The sequence below is a fragment of the Anas platyrhynchos genome, chromosome 3 (genome assembly GCF_047663525.1).
Source record: "Anas platyrhynchos isolate ZD024472 breed Pekin duck chromosome 3, IASCAAS_PekinDuck_T2T, whole genome shotgun sequence".
NCBI classification, from domain to species: Eukaryota; Metazoa; Chordata; class Aves; order Anseriformes; family Anatidae; genus Anas; species Anas platyrhynchos.
The window spans coordinates 61,191,284-61,212,768 of NC_092589.1; the positions used below are offsets into that span (position 1 = coordinate 61,191,284).

The window sequence follows — 21,485 nt, forward strand, 5'->3', positions numbered from 1 at the left end:
GGATTGTAAACACTTACAAAAATTTTATTTTCCTATTTGAACTTCCATTAGTGTATGAAATTCCTTCTGGACAGTTCCTGAGAGAATTTTATGGTCACCTTAACATCGTGTATGATCTTTGTTGGTCAAAGGACAATGAATACCTTCTTACTGCATCCTCTGATGGTACTGTCAGGTACGTGTGACAGAAATGTTCTGGCAGACAGCTTCAAAAGTGTGAGAGTGGTGCAATTTTGTGTATATAAATTTGAGAGCAAAGCTTTTGCAAAAAAATGTAGTATCTAAATGTACAGCAGAAAAAAGTGTTATATTTCAAGAAATCACTGAGACAATTGGAGTATTCTATCCTTAGAGTATTGTCATATTTGGAATACAGTATTAAGCTTGGAAATTTGAACTTGAGGCAGGAAATTTACATTTGCCATGTTGCACATACATAAACTTTTGAGGTTTTGGAGATTTGGTTGAAGTATTTAACTTTAATTACTGTAGTTATAATTTGATATTTCTGAGTCTGAAGGTGAAAACATTTTCCTCAACAATTAAAAACTGTACTTCAGTGCAGTGTTAACATTAAAATCCTAGTCTGTTTGAGATTTCAAAGCAAAACTCAAAATTACAGAAAGACCTTGAAAATATGGCTATGACACTGCAGAATTTTACTACAAGCAACTTCATAGGTTTTCACAGACATTTTGGGGGGTTTTTAAGCTCTTCAGATTCCTATCTGTTTCTGTTGTGCAACTTGGTAATGCTACAGGGAGTTGCATAATTAAAATGCCAGAAGAATTGTTAAACAATACATTGTATATGTGGAGCCCTTTTGCCCCCTCCCCACCTACCTCCTCACCCCTTTTCTGTGTAGGAATAAAGAGAATATTTTGAGTACTTGTTCCATGTTTTTCTTTTTTTTTTTTTTTTTTGGATGCATATTAAAGAAGAATTTCTGATATTAAAGTAAATATTGATTTCAGTCGTTTATATTTAAACAGTCCATCTGTTCCTCAATTCTTGAATTTGTGGCAGCATGACGAAACTAGTCTTCTGCCTTCTTTTCTGTATACTACACAGTCACTGTATGAGTTATTTCCTGTATTTATTGACCGTTGCCATAAGCTCCTTAAAAGTGCCTCAGTTTAGGAAAGGAGTTTCTTCTTTTTTGCTTTCATGTTGGGAACATCTGGCCTGAGAAACATGGTAGAATTAAAGGATGAGGACCAAAAGATACACTGTCGTTGTAAAGTCATAGCTGTTTATTACCTGGATCATCTCTCAGACTGAGTTCTAAGACATCTTAAAGGGAAGTTTGAGAACTTAGGTGAATCCTTCTTTATATAGTGCTTCATATTGACAGTGATTCTCCTGAGGATACGCAGGCTTTAGTCCCTCATTATTTCTGAGCAATAAATAAACTTTTCTGTTGTTAAGAGTAAAGCCATTTTAAAAGATAGGTTTGTGACCTTTGCATGGTAAGTTGCAAGTTAAACTGTGTACTCTTAAAGATTGTAATTTTTTAATGTACTTACCTCAGAGTAAGCTTAGAATTCTTCAGCAGTCACCAGAAACAAAACCTGAAAGGATAGGATAACACTCAATTAAATTCTGTTTTAATTGTGCTTTCTGAAAATGCTACCCACCTGTATTTTATGGTTAAGGTACTATTCCATTCTTTAACCTCATCTTGGGAGAAGGCTCAATATAGGTGCACACACAAACAAAAAAAAAATCCTAAGAAAGAATTCTAAGAAATCTTACAGCTGTAAGGATAGGAAATAAATCCATAGTAAAAACTGAGTTTATGTGAAGAAAGTGTCCTTGAGAATCGTGATCATTATGGTGTGGTAGGTAATTGTTTTTTTAAAAATTTTCTAGAGTTCTAGTTATATTTAGTTGTCCTGAATATTTGTTTGTGGGTTGTTGTTTTTTTTTTTTGGTGTTTGGTTGCTTGGTTTGTTTTTTTTTTGTCATTCTACTTTTTTTCCCCATTAATGTTAAAACATCTAAGATAATGTGTTTATAATTCTTGAAAGAAGAAGAAACCAAACTATTCCATGCATTGCATTGTGTATTCAAAAATGTGCAAAATATCCATTAAATGAGTATGTAGTCATGAAGTTACCTGGAAGATGGAGTACTTTGTGAGGTATTAAACATATCTTGTTTGAGAAAATGCTATTGAAGTATTAAATATAGGTGGAACAAATTTGTAAGATAAACAAATGCTGTTAAGTATTTGCAAGCATTTGATTTCAGAACCACTAGCACAAAATATGTTAATTATACATGTGTCTGATTGCTTTATTCAGTAGATATCCTTTCCTTTTAGAATGTGGAAAATTGAAACACAGGCTGCATCTGCAGTGAGAGTTTTCCCTCATCCTTCATTTGTTTACACTGCAAAGTACCACCCAGTTGCTGAGTCTTTGGTGGTGACAGGATGTTATGACACTGTGATTAGAATCTGGAATGCAAATGTGAAAGAAATCCATGGGCAACTGCTACAGGAGCTTGATGGTCACAAAAGTTTCATCAACACACTTTGTTTTGATGCAGAAGGTATATACATAGTATTACTTCAAATATTACTCATTTCAATCGAAGATCAGTTTGAGTGTTACTTGAGCTTCATTTCATAGCGGCAATATGAAATGTTGCTAAAATAGAGTCATTTTAGCAGTGTTAGCAATTAATATTATCAGTGCTGTGCATTATTTAGTGCTATTTTGGGCAAACACAAAGGGGTGTGTAGTCCCTGATATCATTGAAGAATAATCAGAAAAGGAAAACATAGAAAAGACAAGCAAACAAATATATCCAGCAATCATGACAGGGCAAATTTTTTATAGTAGTTTAGTTTGCTTTGTTCCTGTAGCTAGCTGTTGTTAGCTAATGATTTGTTGTATCGCAGCAAAAATTAGCAGAAAATAGAGCACAGAAGCTGCTATTCAGAGGATGCAAATGCATCAGGATGCAGATGGAAAGCCTAATAGCTAGCGTAGAGAGGTAAGTTCGAAAAAGTAAGTTGGGATAAAGAAGTAAGTGGAAGAATTATGTGGTAACTTAAAAACAGAAGTAGGTCTTTGAAACCAGCTTCTAGAGAACTATCCTAGCACTTCAGAAGATTTCATGATCAGTACATCAGAACAGTAGTGAAGACAGCTCCTCTATATTGTTCAAAGCTGTCAACTAAATACAAGGATAGAAGAAAATAAAGTAGCAGTAATTAGATTATGAGAATTTTAATGCTACTCTGAAGAAGTGGGAAGGTGGTGAACTGTTCCACTTTCTCTGCTAATGCTGAAAATTGAGAGAAGGACGGATTAGTTATGACATTGTGAGGAATGTTAGCAGGTAGATTAATAGCTGAAAGTGGGTGTGAGAGATTTACTGACGTACTACTAGATGATGGGAAGAGTTGAAGATAGATGAATGAATAAGATTCTTGAAAGCGTTTGACTTCTGGTATTAGTGACATCATTAGTAGTTTTGTGTTTCATTTTTGGAGATATTCATAGGAGTAGGTACTAAGAAGAGGAAAGATGCATTTCTGTAAAAATAAATAAAATAAAATAAAATGTGCTTAAGAATAACTGTTGGAATTTGTTCAAGGTGTTTCCAGAGAATGTATAGGTAAACAGTAGATGATCATGTAACGCTCATTAAGCTATAAATGTTCTTTTTTTAATGGCTCCCTGGAATATGAGTAGAAAATGAATACATTTAACAACATTTTCAGCATCCCTGCATCTGACTTATTTGCTAAATGCATATTTGTGGTTTCAGCTTCCAGCATGCAAGTGTGAGCAGAACCACAGAATCCTTTAGGTTGGAAAAGACCTCTAAGATGATCTAGTTCAACCTTTAACCTAGCACTGCCAAGTCCACCATTAAACTATGTCAATGTAGTTGCACTGAGTAATCATAACAAAAGAGAGGGAAGCACTGGTGTTTGCCTATTCACAAAAACAATAGAAAAAGTTGTTTATTGTTCATAAATCCTTTATTTTTTCTTTTGCATGGTATTCTTACTTGAAGCCTTTATTTCACAGGGCTCCACATGTTCTCAGGAGATAGTTCAGGACTGATAATAGTTTGGGATACATCTGTGAAAGGAAGTTCTCAACACCTATTTCAAAATTGGAGAATTAATAAGGTATACTGATTTCTTAAACTAGCATTGTAATATTTGTGAACTGTTCCAAATCTAGTAATTTGATTTGAATTCATTTTTTTAATATGTTAACATTTGTTTAACTGGAAAGGTGTATTTTCTTTAAACAACTTGTTAACAACAAAGCAACTGATAGAACATGCTATGTTTCATTGATTTAGCACTTCAGAATTACTTTGCATTTTTAATTTTATATGTATATAACATGAAAATGCTTGAAGTTTAATAATGTTATTAACAGATAGATGCTAATTTATTAAACGTATTCTCTAGAGGCAACAATAAAATTGACCACAGGTTTTACAAATCAACTTTGTTCATACTTCTGAGGTGTAGTGTTCAGTCAGCATTTCTGTCATCAACTGTGTTTCAGAAGTTTAGAGTCACAATAGAATCTGTTTTTTTGGTTGTGAAAAGCCGATTGCTTGGGATACAGTGCCTTAATCTAGGAACAGACATTTTCAGTACTTGAACAGAGTGAAGAGAGCACAAAAACAGTAATGCAAGAGAAAAATGAATAATAATGATTACAAACATGAGTTTTAAAACACCTTTTTCTGTAGGAAATAAAAGAAAATGATATTAGAGGAACTCCAATAAATCATTTGGAGGTGCATCCAAATGGAAGGCGTTTATTAATACATGCCAAAGACAGTACCCTGAGAGTTATGGATCTCAGAATGTAAGTAGATTTTGATATTAGTACATATTTCCCTTTGTTTTTAAAGCTTATTTAGCAGGGAAATAAGGTGCCATAAGCTACTAAATATATTAGAGCTGTGAAGAAGAACAGATGTCCTAATAACTAAGGATAGCAATAATAGGGCTAGGAAATGGTTTCAAAACACTGTTGTGTTGCATACCTTTTGTGTGATGTTGGGTAAGTCTTTTAGAACAGAGTATCTAAAAATGACTGGATTACTTGGGAACTGAAGGCAGCGTGAAAGAAACTACCCTAATCTCCTAAAGATTGCATTCACTTTTAAAAATGGAATCTAGGCCTGAGACTAACTTTAAAATTATAATATTCATATATTTGTGCCTTAGTTTTGCTTTAGAAAGATTGTGGAAGAGTGTTTTTGTGATAAAAATAGAATGGAGTTCATAATCATGTGTACAGAATAATGTATATAATGGTTATATTGAGCAAGTGGTAAAATATTTTAACCCAATTTTTTATTTTCTTACTTTTACTAGTTGTGAAAATAATGCTTTAATAATAAATGGCAGTAAATTTATTTATAAAATTTATTTATAAAAATAAATTACAGTAGAAAACAAGGGGTTGATAGAATCACTCAAGTTGTGGTTGAATGCAACCTCTGGAGAGTGTCTTGCCCAACCCCTTCTAAGACTAGGTGAGAGTAGGTTGCTCAGAGCTTTGTCCAGCTGAATGTCTCCAAGGATGAAGACTCCACAACTTCTGTGAGCAATATTGTCTAGTGTTTGTTCACCCTCAAAGTAAAGGAAGCTTCTTCATAAGTTTAATTGGAATATCCTGTATTATGGTTGGTTCCCATTGCTTCTTATCCTTTAACTATGCAAAGCTGAGAAGAGTCTCACTCTCATCAGTTGCACACATTGATAAGATGCACCTGAACGTTCTCTTCTGGAAAGTCATGTTACAGATGTGAATGCTCTTTGTAAATGATTCATCTCATCTTTAATTTCATGGACTCCCTTTCGATGAAAGGAGCCAAAGGGTGACCCTCACCATGCAGAAAATCAAAGGTCTCTGGTGTTCTACATGAAATTACCTGAGGGAAGTACCCGCCCCACCTCCTGGAAATCTCACTCTTTAATAATATTGGATTGGCTGTTTAAGCTAGCTGAAGACTTTCCAATTTTAAAGTGTCTCTCTTCATTTGTAACTGTAAATGATAAACTATAATGACCATGCTAGAAGGCTAAACTATCCATGTAACAAAAGCATGAAATCAATAGATTAACTGAGGTAACTTGCAGAGTTTATTTAAACTGGTGGTGATCTCCTATCAATACCATTCCAGAAAATTGTAGAGAGTTATAGTTTAAGAAAGAAAATTAGATGTGCATATTAAACCTCTTAGAACGGGTTAACGTGGTATGCAATTGCACAAATACTTTAAGTCAATTTATCAGTAGGACACAGCATCTCCCCCTGTCTCCCACACCTTTGGCCATGTATTCCTAGCATTTTCTCTGTATCAGCTCTACAGATCTTTGGATTCAGGCTAAGTCAGATCAGTGAACTGATCCGACTAAAATCAGCCTACAAAAAAACAAATGATTAATTTTCATTTTAATCAACTATCTGATCTAACTCATCCAATAGCTGCCAAAAAACTAGAGAAGTGAGGGAGAGCCTGGGAAAATAAGGGTGGAGAGGGTAGCAGCAGGACTGCCGCTTTGACCACAACCCAAAGTTACATTGGCTTAAGTCTATCAATAAACCACAGGGTCAGATACCCAGCAGTGATAATTTTACACGTCATCATTAACTGTTCATTCCCTGTATGAGAAAAGAGGGGGTGGAGGTCACAGATCAACACAATTCACTTTGACAGATAGTTGCTCTGAACTGTCCTCTTTCAACTTTTTTTATATCTTATTGGATAATGCTACTGTCCTGTCACTCAGGTATGTGATCAGGGTTTTGGTTCAGACCTTGGGGTTTCTTTCTTCTGCAGGTTAGTTTCATATTTTGCATAGCTATTCTACATCTCAGAGAGATTGTCCTTCTGTTCACACACCAGAAGCTCTTGTTTGGGCGAATATGGTCTTGCACTGTGATCATTATAACACACTTTTCCCCTTCTTGTCAAATAGAATTGTATCTCAGGTATATTTATCCAGAATATTGTTAAAAGTAATCCTGCCATCTGGTCATATTAATTGTATTACCCTTTTCCCAGCATATGTCCATTGTCTCTGCAGTAACAAGTTTTAAATATTAATGTCTTCATTCTTTGAGGGCTGTCATGGTCTACTGCTGTTCTTGCCTCAAAATCAGTATCACAGTATTTCTTGTATATTAGTCTCCACTTTGAACTTCCATACCTCTTTCCTAGCTGTACCTCATGTTTGAGATAGCCTCTTACAAGCTGGGTTATGCTTCTTTAAACACTTTTGCAAGTTCTCTGTTACATGATGTTAGCAAACTATTTAACAGTAGTTAATTAGTAGGTCATTATAACTATGCTGACCAGCAGTGTCTTACTGAAAACAAATGGATACTTAAGTAGCAAAATGACATTAAAACTATTAATAGTAAAATAATTAATGTTGATGTTTGAAATTTGTGGATTTTTCCTGCTGTTTTTGTAGCCAGTGAGACAGCCTGAAAACTTTAAGGAGAGCTGCTGGATAAATGCAGGCTATACCGGGATGTAATCAAACTCGGGAAGCACAATGAAAATATTGGCAGAGCTTGGAATAATAGTGCTAACTTCCCCATTTTCTTTGAATTCCAGAATCAAGAAAACTCAAATAGCTATAGCTATATTCATTCTCTAGATCTGAGTATGTGCTTTCTGTGATGAAAGACAAAGATATACTACTAAATTATCTATAATTTCAGGTTTATTAAAAATAGGGAAAATAAAAGGTAAACACTACACTCAGCAAGAAGTGGGTTTATTAATGTGGAAGTATCTGCTATGTTTACAATCTGTTCTTTATCTTCAGTTTGGCTACAAAGAAATACATAGGTGCCACAAATTACAGAGAAAAGATTCACAGCACTTTAACACCATGTGGCACATTCCTTTTTTCTGGAAGTGAAGATGGGAAGGCATATGTCTGGAATCCAGAAACAGGTAATTTTATGGCTTTTAAGCCAGTTTGTCAAGATTTAAGCTTTATTGAAACACCCTTTTGGTATGAAATAAAACTTCAGTAAGATGAATCAATCTTGATTAAGTAAGATGAATTAATAAGGTTTCAATCTTGAAGCCTTAGCTCTACTTTTTAAATAGCTGTTACTGATTTTCAGGATCTAATCCTCTAAAGAAAATAACTAGGGAGAGGTTGCATTTGTGGTATTTAGCAGGAATGGAGCACCTTAAACTCAGCTGCAATTCCACAATAGGCAGATGAACATATTAAAACAAAATGCACAATAGTGTTTTCAGTCAACTTTTTTTCTGTGTGTCTGTGTGTTTTGGTCAACTTTCACTCCCACTGTCAATATTAAATAATTGAAATCCATCGCTAAGATAGCTATCTCTGGTGAAATGCAAGCACAAACAAATACTGTGGAACGCCACCTTTCCAGAACTTGCTTATCAGAAAAACACAACTCAGCTAACCTGATGCATCCTCTGAGGTTTCCTGTAGCTACACAGCTGTAGCTGTTTTCCGGTTTTCCGATGTCTTGAATAACTTAAAAACTTAAAAAAAAAACAAAAACAAACAAAAAAAAAACACCACTCTTATGCCAAGTAATATTTTTCAATAAGGAAAATGTCCGAATAATTTTTACAGTGGCAGTCACTACGTTGCAGTAATACAGACTTTAAACAACTCAGTGACATGCGAAGTACTTGCATATGCCATACTACAGTAATATATCGTTTAAGTTGTTAAGCTGTGTGTTTAGCTTTTTAAGATGAGAACCTCTTTATCTTAATAGTGTAAAAATGAATTAGTTTATAGCTTCAGAATCATTGACTACTTCAGAAAGCTAAACAAAGACAGCTCTTTGGCACCTTACAAAATACTGCAGTTAGTCAACTGTATCAAATACGTTTCCATGGTACTGATAACCATATTTCACTTTTGTAGGAGATCAGGTGGCAATATATTCTGAACTCTCCTTCACATCTCCACTTCGTGATGTTGCCTTTCATCCACATGAACACATGGTGTCATTTTGTGCCTTTGGTCAAAACCAACCCATACTTGTATATATTTATGATTACAAAGGTACAGTACAAAATCTCTTCATACTTATGCTTGTGAATGTTCTATTTTTCAAAGTGATTTGCGAGTGTTTGTGCTTTTGAAGGAAAAAGAAAACTGTATTTGATGATAGTATGTATCTATATCCTGGGAGATACTGAGAGGCTTCGGGGAGACGACATTGCAGTCTTCCAATACCAAAAGGGACCTACAAGAAAGCTGGAGAGGGACTCTGTCAGGGAGTGTAGTGAGAGGACAAAGAGTAATGGCTTTAAACTAAAAAAGGGTAGATTTAGATTAGATACAAGGGAGAAATTCTACACTTGGAGGGTTCTGAGGTGCTGGAACAGATTGCCCAGAGAAGCTGTGGATGCCCCATCTGTGGAGGTGTTCAAGGCCAGGCTGGATGGGGTTTTGGGCATCCTGGTTTGGTGGGAGGTGTCCCTGCCCATGGCAGAAGGGCTGGAATTAGGTGGTCTTTAAGGTCCCTTCCAATCCAAACCATTCTATGAAAAACTGACTGGACTTTACTCTGAACAGGGTGGTTGAACTTGGCGATAACTACAGGTCTTTGCTGCTTCAGTTTTAGATGTATTACTGTGTTGTTCTGCATGAGTCTGTCAGCACTTTATGGCACATAGGAAGCATCATGTAAATATTTAGAATCCTCATTTCAGAATCAGGGTGGATTATGAAGCCAGAAAATACCATCATTCCGAAAATTATTGAACAGCTTAAAAAAACTCAGTATTTTGTGTTATGTTAAAAAGTAATGTTGAAGAGCTCTACAGAAGTGAATTCATATGAGTGTATAGATTGTTTTATTAATGAGTGTTAAGTATCTGTGGCAGATATGTTTATTCTCCATGTTATGTGCATGTTAAAGAGAATTTGGTGAGAAATGCTAGCTTTGAATTTGTGATCTGCAAAACAAAATCCAGACTGTCTTTTGCAGTCTTCTCTGGTTTTGTGTTTTTGTGGTTAGCTTTAGCAGTGTCATTGTTTCAATTAAGCACATAGTTTCAGATGTCATGTTACATCTTGACAGTAGTTAATGTTAATGTGCATTATGCATTAATTTTTGCATCTCTTTAACAGATTTTTGTTTGAATTATATTTGCAGTAAACATAGGTTTATAAAGCTAATCCTGTCTTTATACATTTACTTTTTAAATAGCATGTACTAATGAGATTACTCATATCAAATCTCACAGCTCAGGTTATTTGTCTATTGAACTGGTTGACTTTTACAGGAAAATAAAGTGGAATGACTTTACAATCAGTATTCAGTACTAAACTTCAACCCAGTAAGATATCTGCATTCTAGAGAATGGAAAAATTGTCAGTTGAAAAAAAAAAATTGACTGTTTAGTAGACAGTCTTTAAAAAGCTAATAAGGTAGTTTAATGTGTGTATATTTAGAGATCACGCTGATATCACACTGGTAGTTATTTGTATCATCTGACTGTTTAACTAAGTCACTGGTGACAGTAAGATTTTGCATAGATTGTGGCATTTTCTATTTGGTCTGTTAGTAACTTTTTGTTCCTTTTTTGGTTGAAAGCATACAGCTTGCTTTCAGAAGATAGTCTTACTGCTTTAGTACTGAAAGAGTTAATCATATAGTAATACTAATTTTAGTCACTGACACAGTTTTTCAGACTCCAACAGTAGGTGTTTTACATGCACAAGAACTTTTATAAATATCCTGGACAGAAGTTGCATGAAGAATTCTGTTAACCTTGGTTGGCTTGATAGCTCAGTATAACAATGACAAAAGTCAAATGATGTGTTTAAATGAGTGAACATAACTTTTAATGAAAGTGTCCTGTTCTAGAAGAGTCTTTTACCTCCTAAGAATGACTCCTATGCTCATATACGTGTCTATCAGCTTCTGAATTTTTCCTCAAGTATAATAAGCTCACTTGAACTAGTTTGAAAAAGCCTTGAGGAGATATACACTGTAAAATAGCTGACTTGAACTCATGGCAAGCTATATGCTTCCTAGCCTTTGAAAATCTTTCCTTTTCCCTCGCACCTCCCCAATATTTCTTCATGGAGACCACCACTCTATCATCAATACCATAATACCAGCTTAGTGTGAGAGGCTACTGAACACAAATAATAGAAGGGGAGCCATTGTGATCAGGAGGCTTCAGGGAAAAGTAGGGGACTGTGCAGAAAACTTCATTTCTCTTTGAGGTTTTCCCCATTGCACTATTTACAAAATATTACGGTGTTTCACTGAGGACATGGCTGGTAAAATGCTAGTGGTCTTTGAAATTTTTTCTCCTATGATAATGTAAGGCTTCACCTGATATGTTAATATTGGCTGTTTCTATAGTTGCACAACAGGAAGCTGAACTTGTAAAAGATCTCAGCTCATCACTTACCTCAGCTGCACCAAGAGGACCACAATTTTTTAGTAGTTTTTCTGAAAATCCTATGCAAAAAAGTTCAGTGATGTCTCCAGCAGATCATTTTGTCAGCGTTGCAAGAACATCAATGAGAATGCAAAAGCTGAAACAAAAACTTGATTCTGTTACGGTAAGTCAACTTTCATTACTTTCCAGGAATATATAGTTTCTTCAGGCAAAGTTCATATTCTGTGAATGGTGTATGTATCAAAACATACTTATGTAGTCTTTGAATCCCATCAGAAATGAATATATATCACTGATTCTAATGCATCTGTAAGTATCTCTTCGGAAGAGATTAATCGTGTAAAGCTTGGTTACTCTTGTTTATTAAGCATTGATGACAAGGAATGTTTTTTGTTAATGTCCATTGCGATTCATACAATTTACTCCCTGGATCAATATGATCATTATGGCTGAGCTTTAGAAAGGTTGTTAAAGGTGGTTGAAGTTGTTTATTCACCTCTACAATTGTATTTGGCAGAAGTGGCAGAAGTTTCATAGTGGGGGGCTGCAGGGCTGGCCTGTGTGACAGGAGGTCAACTACCCTGTGCTGGGCACAGACATTTCCAGCAAGCTCTGTAAAGGACAGTATCGATCCACTGAACACTGCAATTGGAAATAATCATAAGAGTATATGGTACCTCTGCGAAAACATATTTAAGGAAGGGTATGTCTGCGAGGTTCAGGAGACACCAGAGTGGATGGGAGGCAAAGGGAAGCACATGAGGAGGCACAATTGGAGATACAGGAGGGAGGATTTGAGAAATGAAGGAGAGACGGAACTATACAAGTAGAAATAGAGAGGGAGATGATGGAAAAGGCACAAAAGGAAACACAGGAGGAGATGTGTGAGGGGACACAAAGGAAAAGACAGATGAAGTATGCCTCTGAAACAACTGCAACCCATGGAGGAATCCATGGTGGAGAAGATACAGCCCCTGAGGGGGGACTTCAGTCTGTGGAGGACTCACACTAAAGCAGATGAAAAAGAGTAAGAAACCAGGAGAGGCCAAAAGAAGGAACCACTGTGTGCTAATCCCAGTCTTCTGCACCACCCATTGCTCTACCAAAGGGACTATGTATATGTATAATGCAGTAGCAAAAGCAAAGGGACTAGAGACTTGGAAAGGGAAAGGAGAGGTGTTCAGAGTAAAGTTGAGGCAGTCAAAGAGGGAGGAAAGGTATTTCTGAGTTTTTTGACTGTTTGTCTTGCTTGTTTCTCAGTATTTGAATCTGTAATTATTGCCAATCACAAAAGGTTTTTAAGTTAAGTAAAGACTTGAGACTATTTTGCTTGTGACAAGAATGCAGAATATTCCAGAACTGTGCAGTTATGATTGCTGTTCACAGTGACATGATCTGCATTTGGTTTTGCATGTTTTTCATTTTAAGTATTTTTTGAGTGCATATTGATTTTATGTAGCTTTCGGCTTTGTCTTCATTAATTAGTGAAACACAAAAGATGCAGACGATTAGATGAAAGTACTTATTGCTGAGGATACTGTAGCTACTCTCCGCAAGTTTTAGGGGTTTTGATTTGGTTTAGGTCTAGTCTGATTCCCTACATTCCCGTTATGCCTGTACTTTGAAACTACCTGAAGAAAAGCTATCCCACAGCCTTCTGCCTTCTGGACTGTGAGCTTCTAGTGGACCCCTTTATGATATACCATACTGTAGCTTGCATGGGTAATTGTAGAATCTTAGAATGGCTTGGGTTGGAAGGGACCTCAGAGATCATGTAGTTCCAACCCCCCTGCCATAGGCAGGGATGCCACCCACCAGATCAGATTGGCCAAGGCCCCATCCAGCCTGGCCTTGAACACCTCCAGGGGTGGGGCATCCACCATTTCTCTGGGCAATCTGTTCCAGTGCTTCACCACTCTCTGAGTGAAACGGTAGCATGTTGCTGCTGCCTGTACCATTATGTATGGCTCACATAAGAAAGGAAGCCTTTTTTTTTGTTTGTTTCTTCTGATTATGTCCCTCCTCATCTACAAGTAAGCCCTGGTGCCTTGAAGTTGATTATGAGCCAAAAAGATGCATATAGTATGGAGGGAATGGAGCATGTAGCCTTGAATCTGGGACAATTTTTTTTTTTAAAGGAAGATGTTCTAGAAGAAATTATTCTTTCTCCTCTGGATGTTTTTTTGTCTACAGAGGAAGACTGAGATAATAAATATTTTATTATAGGAAAAAAAAAAATAGCATATAGTGTCTCCCACAGTGATGTGTCTCTTATCACTGTCCCACAGTGTCTCTTATCTGACACTGTTCACCATATGTGCTGTAGACTCATCCCGTGCTGACAGATGTACCAGAGCATCCTTTTCCTTCTTCCCTGTGGGGTACGTTGCCCACAACTAATATCCTCTGTATTGATCCACTGAAACAAGGAATAAAAGGAACTCTGTACCTCGCATCCTTCCTGTAAGACCTTTCCTCCCCAAAGCCAAACTGACTGTGATGCTCTGTAGGCTATCAGTGGAGAAAGGTCCAAGACTGAAAGGTTAGGAGTGTGCAGTCAGCATTCACCGATAGTGGCTGATGGCAGGCAGGGAAGCCTATAGCTTCTGCAGTGTTTTATGCTCGATAGAATGCAGAGGTGGGGAGATCACCACTATGACAAACAGCTTCAGCCTTTTGATGCTGAAGTCTCAAGTAAGTAGGCATTACTCCAACCAGTACTTGCCAGCACTAGTGTTCTTGGGACTCTGAATACAATCTTAACTTGTTTTACATGGTGCTGTTGCCATATCATTGGTCTTTGCAGTATTATTGAAGTCATGAATAGCGCTTATGGTCAAACCAAAGAAGTTTAGTACCTCTTTGCAGACCAGGGACCAATTCTGTGGTTCCACCTGAAGTTCTGTAAGCTCACCTCTTCCCTGTAAGAGGGCAGTATGCTTACTTTAGTTGAAATCATGAGTACTGTCATAGGGAGTTGTTTGTAAGGGTTGCAGCTGCAAGCATGCAGAAGTGCATGATGTGAATGCTGATGTGCCCTTACAGGGGTCTTTTTAAGTCATAAGAACAGGATCTTTACAGCAACACAGAACCTCTGTAGTGAGGACACAGCTGTTGTGCTGCCACAAACAGCTAGCTGTCTGCCTAAATCTTCAAAAGAAAGCCTTCATCTTTTGAACTTCATGCAACACTGATCATTGATCCCCTTATATACAGTGACAGTCATGACATCAGCAGTTTCCCAATACCACTACCATAAGATTGTCCTGCTGTCAGAGGAGCTCTAGCTGCTCAGCATGATTTGTTGAGTAGTGTTGTTTCCTGCTGGTCTTGGGTAGCATGACACTGGGTGACTGAAGAAATATGTTGCCACTAGGTGGAACAGCAGTTAGGAAAGAGTAGTACAAGAAGGAATAGCCTTAGCATGGAGGAAGTCAATAGGATGTAGGACTTGTAAAGAAGAAAAAGGGATACTAAGCAAGACAAATCCTGTTCCTGCAGACCAGAACCACACTACAATGTGGAGCAGTGCACAGTAGGTGAGAGTGACTCTGGGAGACATTCAGAAGGTGTGCTATGTCTTCAAGTTAAAAATACTTATGTGGATGCAGTCTTAGTTTCACATTCCTAGAAAGGGTAATGCCTTGTGGCTATGCACGTGAATTAAAGGACTGCCCGGTTCTGCTATAGGTGGGAACATTTTGTATGACTTTTGAGTGAATCACAGTTGATGCTTCTGCCCTGCCTTGCAAGCACGAAATAGATGTAACATCTTTCTTTTTCAGTGAAATTTCATGAAAGGTTTGCTATGTCATTGCAGTAGATGGCTTTACAGGTTCTAGTAATTGATCTTCCACTTACAGTTTAGTTAAAGTAGTCCACTCTGCACAACTTGGAGTAGTTAAGCAAGAATAATGAAATGGCTGTTGCTTTTCAAGAGCTGCACAGCTACTGTGGCGGTATCTTTAGACAGTGGTGCAACAGCACCCCTCAGATTATGAAACTGGTGTAAGAAACAAGGTAAACCACGTAGTTCCTTTGAGTAGCACAATACATGAAGCATGGTTTCCTATGATTTTCATTTGTCTCTTTCCTGTGTGGATTTTATAGCATTTGATAATGTATGGTTTTGCCAACCTTTCTGTTAATGTACAGACTTATTTGGGGTTTTGTTTTCTGGTCTACCTTTAATCAAACTTTAAGGACATAGTATTTCCAAGACCTCTATTCCTCTGTTCAGTTTGACTAAAATTTGATTGGAGGAGGTTTAAAATTTGCAGGGGATTAAGAAGCTGATGGACTGATTATCAATCTAAGTAGATAAGCCTATTTTTTGTTAGGAAAACTGGGATGAATGTTGACTGTGAAGTAATTGCAGACATATATATATATTGCCATCAATGTTACTTACTTCAGAATCAATTTTACTAAGCATTGCAAGTACAGTTTTTGGCCTTAATCAGCCTGTTGATAAGTTGCATGTTTGACATGCTTTCTTATTGTTACTCGTCTGTGAAGACACTAGCAGCTTGCAACACAAATACTATTTCAAAATATGTTTGCTGTTTTTAATGAAATAGTTTCATCTTTCATTTTTTCCATTTAAAGCATCTAATTTTAAAATTAGTTATTTTAAAATATATATATATAAAATAATAGTTCCAGATAGAAGTTTTAATTTCTCTTGACTTATTTCAATTTAGTAATTATCATTCATTTAACTTTGCAGAATTATATATTTCAATGTGAAATAATGCTTATTTACCCATGAGCAGCAGTTTTACATAGTTTTCTGGGCTTGTATTCTACATGACTTGATAACATCCATGACTAAATGGCAGAATTTACATAAATCCTAGTAATATGTTAACATTAAAACTTAAATCCAGATTGCAAATTAGTTGATACTTTATAACTTTGGATGTATATACATATACACATGTGCAGCTCTCTTTCTCATGTGAAAAATGATGCTTGCATAAAAGTAAATGTAGTATTTTCTGGAGCCTTTGCTGAAGTGTGTACTCCCACCAATGCTTTGCTAAGGTGTTAGTCAGAGTAAGCCTAATAAAAGCTTCATCTCAGCTGATTATATGAGAAACTATGTCCAAGTGCCGGGTACAAGATGGTCAGTCTGCTGAAAATGGAGACGGGAGTTTATTAAGCCATACGTATGGTGGCAGACTGCTGCGTGATGGGGTTGGAATGTGAAAATCCAAATGCGAATGCAGGTGTTATCTTGTATGTATTTGTCTGATGCTATGTAGGACTGGAAACTATGCAAACTTTGTACTGTTCTACAGGTCATGCTTGCACACCAGTGCCTTGTCACAGACATACATAGGGAGTACCATGTTGGAAAAAGCATGTTAGTGGCGTGCCTTGTTGGCAGCATACCTGACCTGAGATCAGGCTTTATGAGACAAAGTTGGAGTTTCCAGACAACAGATGTGTCAGCCCAGAGATTTCTGGGTGACACCTGCAAGTACGTAACAGCAGTAACTGATGGACATAAAATTAACTTGTAAATGCAGAGTTTAGAGGTCTGCAACTTAGCTGTATGACTGGGAGAAGTAATACGAATATGTGAAAATTCAGTTTAATCTAGACAGAAATTGAAAAAATTGTGATCCTGTATGAGCTGTGTTTTTGGTATTGTGACCACTGCCTCCTTTCTAAGTCCCTACAGATCAATGTTTTGGGTTGTTTTTCTTCTTCAGTACCTAAATGTGAACCTTAATGAATGATAGAAGTTTCTTTCCTTCTCCACTACACCATTACCATCCTTGTTAGCCCAGAAAGCATGTAATTACAAACAAGAGTTGAATATTGGACTACAAGGATTTAGGAATTCACAAAAGCTAGATTGTTTTGCTACAACATTACAGCATGTGTGATAAAAATATTTCTGTATCCATTTCAATTGGAAATGTAAGTATGAATTTCTTTATAAATCCAGAATGCGGAGCTGGCTTCTTTACCTCACAAGGAAATTGCAGTGTAGTGAATCTTGGCAGCAATTATCTGTGCCTTAGGGAACTAATGCTAATGTATGTCTCTATTCACAGAAGTTTTTGATAGGAAAACACTTAATCCATCTCTAGTCATTAAAAGAACTCAAATGCATTTATTTCAGTGTTACTACGTATGTCCTTAAAATTTCACTTCCATCTAGCAATCAAAATACCTGTTTATAACTTTGCAAAGCAAGAGGGTAATACATGTTATGTAGATATGGAAAGAAGGACTTCTTTTAAAGGTATAATATCCTAGCTGTGAAATTGTGATTTTTTTTAATGTCAGAACTTTTCATGCTATAACTTGAAAGAGAAAAAAAAACTTAAGGACAGCATCTATTTATGCTCTGCAGATTGCTAGAATCAATTATATATTGGCTGCCTTATCTCTTAATATGTGAATAATTCTAAATTAATTAAAAATGCTTGGCTTTTTCCAGTCATCTTCATGGCATATTTCTGAAACAAACCAAAAAAATATTAAAAGGTTATTGAAGAGATTACCAAAATTCTGTTACTCAGAGGGTTTTCAGTGTAATATTACATGAGTAGAATGTAGAAGAATTCTTCCCTATACACAGAACTACCTACAAATGTTGGTTTTTTTTTGTTCCTTAAGTGTATTACTACACCAGAATTCATTAAGAGAGTAGGTACTGGGAGAGCATCCAGAAGCTTTCTACCTCAGATTGCACTGAATGTAGTGCACGTTGATCATTAAGCTGTATGACTACATTGTCATATATGATGCTTTAATACAGTATATGTCAAATCCTATGATATGTAGTTCTCTGTGATGGTTTCCTTTTAGAGTTTAGTTGAGATGCAAAACAGAACGCATCTATAGAATTTAAAGCCACTGCTTTTCAGAAAAGATATATAGACTTGGTAGTAAATACACAAACACGACACTGATGCCATCTAAGCCATCAGGTGGAAGAAGCTGGAAACTTGTCATCTTGTCTGCAACAAAGACCTAGAGCCAGATGCTGAAATGGTGTCTCTTTTTATGCTGCTGTTGTCAGAATCTGCCTTCCAGGTTGTCCTGTATTTGAAAGATTCCAAGATACCATGCCTGACTTCTGGGTTTTAGCGTAGGTCAGGAAGAGAAGTACTGTTACAGTAACTTAGCTTCTACCTGAAGATGGAAAACCAGAAGGTCGCAATATAGTAAGTACAGAGGATTCATTTTAAAATATTGCCAGTTATGTGAATGTATTTGGCCAAGTACAGGGAGATGCCGTAATGGCTGTGCTGGCGGAAATAGTTTTTTTTACTCGATCTTGCCTGCACTACGACATTTTATCTACAAGTTGTCAGAGGAACTACTGACATTCTGTAATATTATATATCATATGTATAAGAAATAGGCAGTATTTTTAAAACCTCTTTTTTACCCTCAGTGAGTTCATATAATTATTCTAAGTTCCTCCCAAATAAAACTTGCAAATGGATAGGAAGCCATTTTTTCCCCCTATCGTGCATCCTATGCTTGGAAAAAAAAATAGTTTTCTTTCTTATTAGAAGCTAAATCGTGGCTATTTTTTAGTTGTTTATTTTTTTTTATTTTTTTGCAGGAAGTCTTAAAAATTTAAAGATCTATCCTATTCCAAAGTGAATATGGAGAGGAGCTTTTTTTGTTTTTACTTAAGAAATCTTCAGTGAGCCCATGTATTGTATACTTAAATTTGTTCTGGATACCCCTTCTGTAAAAGAATATAGAAAAATTACCAGAAGCTCAAGCAAGAGTAAAACAACTGCTAAGAGATATGGAAGAGTTTGCATGGGGTGACTAAACTGACTAGAGCTTCCCTCAGCTTTGCTAGGGGATCAGGTGGAGATGAGTGAGAGGGAAGTTGTGATAGAAATACATAAAATCATGAATAATGTGTATGTGTGCGTGTGTGAATATAAAAATATGAGTTATACTGTTAAATGTGTGGCATTATCATGTTATTTGCCAGTGGGTTGTGTGGTAATTCTCCAGAAGAGTTACTAATGTTCATTTCATCAGATTAGTATATAATTTTAAATATCCACTGAAGTTGGATTTTAAAATGTTTACCAAGGTTACTTTTCTCAAAATTACTTTTATAGCTAACTCAAGTCACATCGATGTGGCCTGCTGCATGATAGTAGGTTTGGGTTACAGTTGTTTAATTATCATATTCATGGAAAACATGATGCTATAACGTAGGCAGAGACAATCGTTTTTCTGATGACCTGTACAATACACTCCACTAGAATAAGCTCTCTTAAATGAAGTAGGAGATTTTGAAGACTACTGTATTATTTTTCTTTATATTTCCCTTACCCCCTCCCCCAGTATTCCTTTTCGGAAGCTAAGAAATGTTTTTTCTTGTTCTAGTTTTCTTGTTCTAGGAAATTGTTGCAGTTATTACTTTAAACGTAGCAACTCCAAGCTGCGCACTTATAAGGATGTGCTTTACAAGGCATGGCGAAACCATTTTTGGGGTCTGAAATCCTATAACCTTATGCATTTTAGTTAGTGGATACAAACTTATTTTTCCTCATTAGTCCAGCAGATATTGTTGAATAGTTGTGATAGCAAAGCAAACGTTAGTATGAAATGACTCAGGTATTATTAGAGGATTTATATAGGTAAATACTTAATAGCAAATTATTATTTTGCTGTAATTTACCTTCATATATCTTAATATTTTATTATAAAATGTGGTTTTGGAAATTGTTGTGAAATATTTTTTATGCTAATTCATTCAATTTGTCGGTTTTAATTCTAAGACAGTTGGACACAATTATAAATTGCTTTTAGACTGTGTTGCTTGTGTTAGGAGAAGTTGAACAAAACTTTTTTTCCCCTAGCTTTCTTCTGTGAAAATGCCAGAAAAAGCAGGCCAGATCCTTAAAATCTGTATTATTTCCTTATGTTAGAATATTATTTTCTTAGAAACGTTTTTTTCTAAGCATTCTTCTTTTTTCAGTAAATATGAAATGAAATTTAAAATAATGCAGGCAGATTATGTGAAAGAAAGGAAGCTATTGACTGTATTTTGTAAATAAAGGAAATTTGGCATGTGATGAGTAGTTACAGACACCCTGTCTTCATACTACTTTGTATGGATTTACCAGTTGGCTACTCTGCAGTAATTGCTACTCCAGTTGCTACTTTCCACACTTGTGCAGTAAATAAAGGAAAATTGGTAAAAGCAAGATATTTTATCTTTAAATAGATGTCATTCTCTGGGTAGCTACCTTAGAAATGAGTAATTCTCATTAAATAGGCATTCCAGCTTGTCTTTGTGCAGTGTGAGCTTCCTCCAAAGTCAGATCTCCAGTAAGATCTGTGAATTGTGAAGAATTGTGAAGTCTTCCTGAGTTCCCTGAATACCTAAGTTAGTTATATTGAGGGCTTTTTCCTCTCTCTAAGCTTTTATTTAGCATTAACAATATGTTTATATCTTTTTACGTGGATTTTACTGATTGGTCCTTTAATTTTATTTCCAGTTTTGTCACCTTAGTTTTCTTGCCATGAATGTTTGTACAGTATTAAAGAAAAGTTAGTCACTGTTTGTTTTCTCCCTGCTGAACAAAGTAAATGAGCAGTGTTATGTATATTCAAATCATATTTAGAGCAAAGAAAGCTGGGCTCGCTCATACTGGTAAAAGAGAAGATTATATCTGTTCATGCCAGCTGGCTTATTGTCACCAAGGTGCGCAGAAAGCATTTCTTGTTAACAAGGATATTTTATGCAAGAAAGTACCATAAAGATGGTACTTTATGTATTAAGTGATATATAATTAAGTGATTTAATTCACTTAATTGTTCATTTTTTTATTAGTGTATTTTTTGGGTGGAGATAGTTTCTTGCAACTTGTTAGGTGAGAAAGAACACTACTTGTGGCCCAGATACTGAGATACTGTAAATCAACAGAAAAAAAAAAAAAAGGTTATAGATGAATAAACCTCAAAGGATTTTTAATGAAGTTTCACAAATTCCTTTTATATTCTCTTAGCTGGAGTAAGCAATTTGTTTCTCATTCAAACAAAAT

The 21,485-nt window shown here is 36.0% G+C and overlaps 1 protein-coding gene across 5 annotated transcripts in view; it reads left to right on the forward strand.

The window, feature by feature from the left end:
- Positions 1-21,485, forward strand: part of AHI1 (Abelson helper integration site 1) — a 92,058-nt gene that overhangs the window by 20,970 nt on the left and 49,603 nt on the right. For all 5 annotated transcript variants that reach the window (XM_038176998.2, XM_038177000.2, XM_038177001.2 and 2 more), the window contains 7 exons: positions 52-175; positions 2,327-2,556; positions 4,050-4,153; positions 4,735-4,853; positions 7,838-7,968; positions 8,936-9,076; positions 11,397-11,599. In XM_038176998.2, coding sequence (XP_038032926.2) covers positions 52-175; positions 2,327-2,556; positions 4,050-4,153; positions 4,735-4,853; positions 7,838-7,968; positions 8,936-9,076; positions 11,397-11,599 — 1,052 coding nt within the window. The remainder of the gene's footprint in view (positions 1-51; positions 176-2,326; positions 2,557-4,049; positions 4,154-4,734; positions 4,854-7,837; positions 7,969-8,935; positions 9,077-11,396; positions 11,600-21,485) is intronic.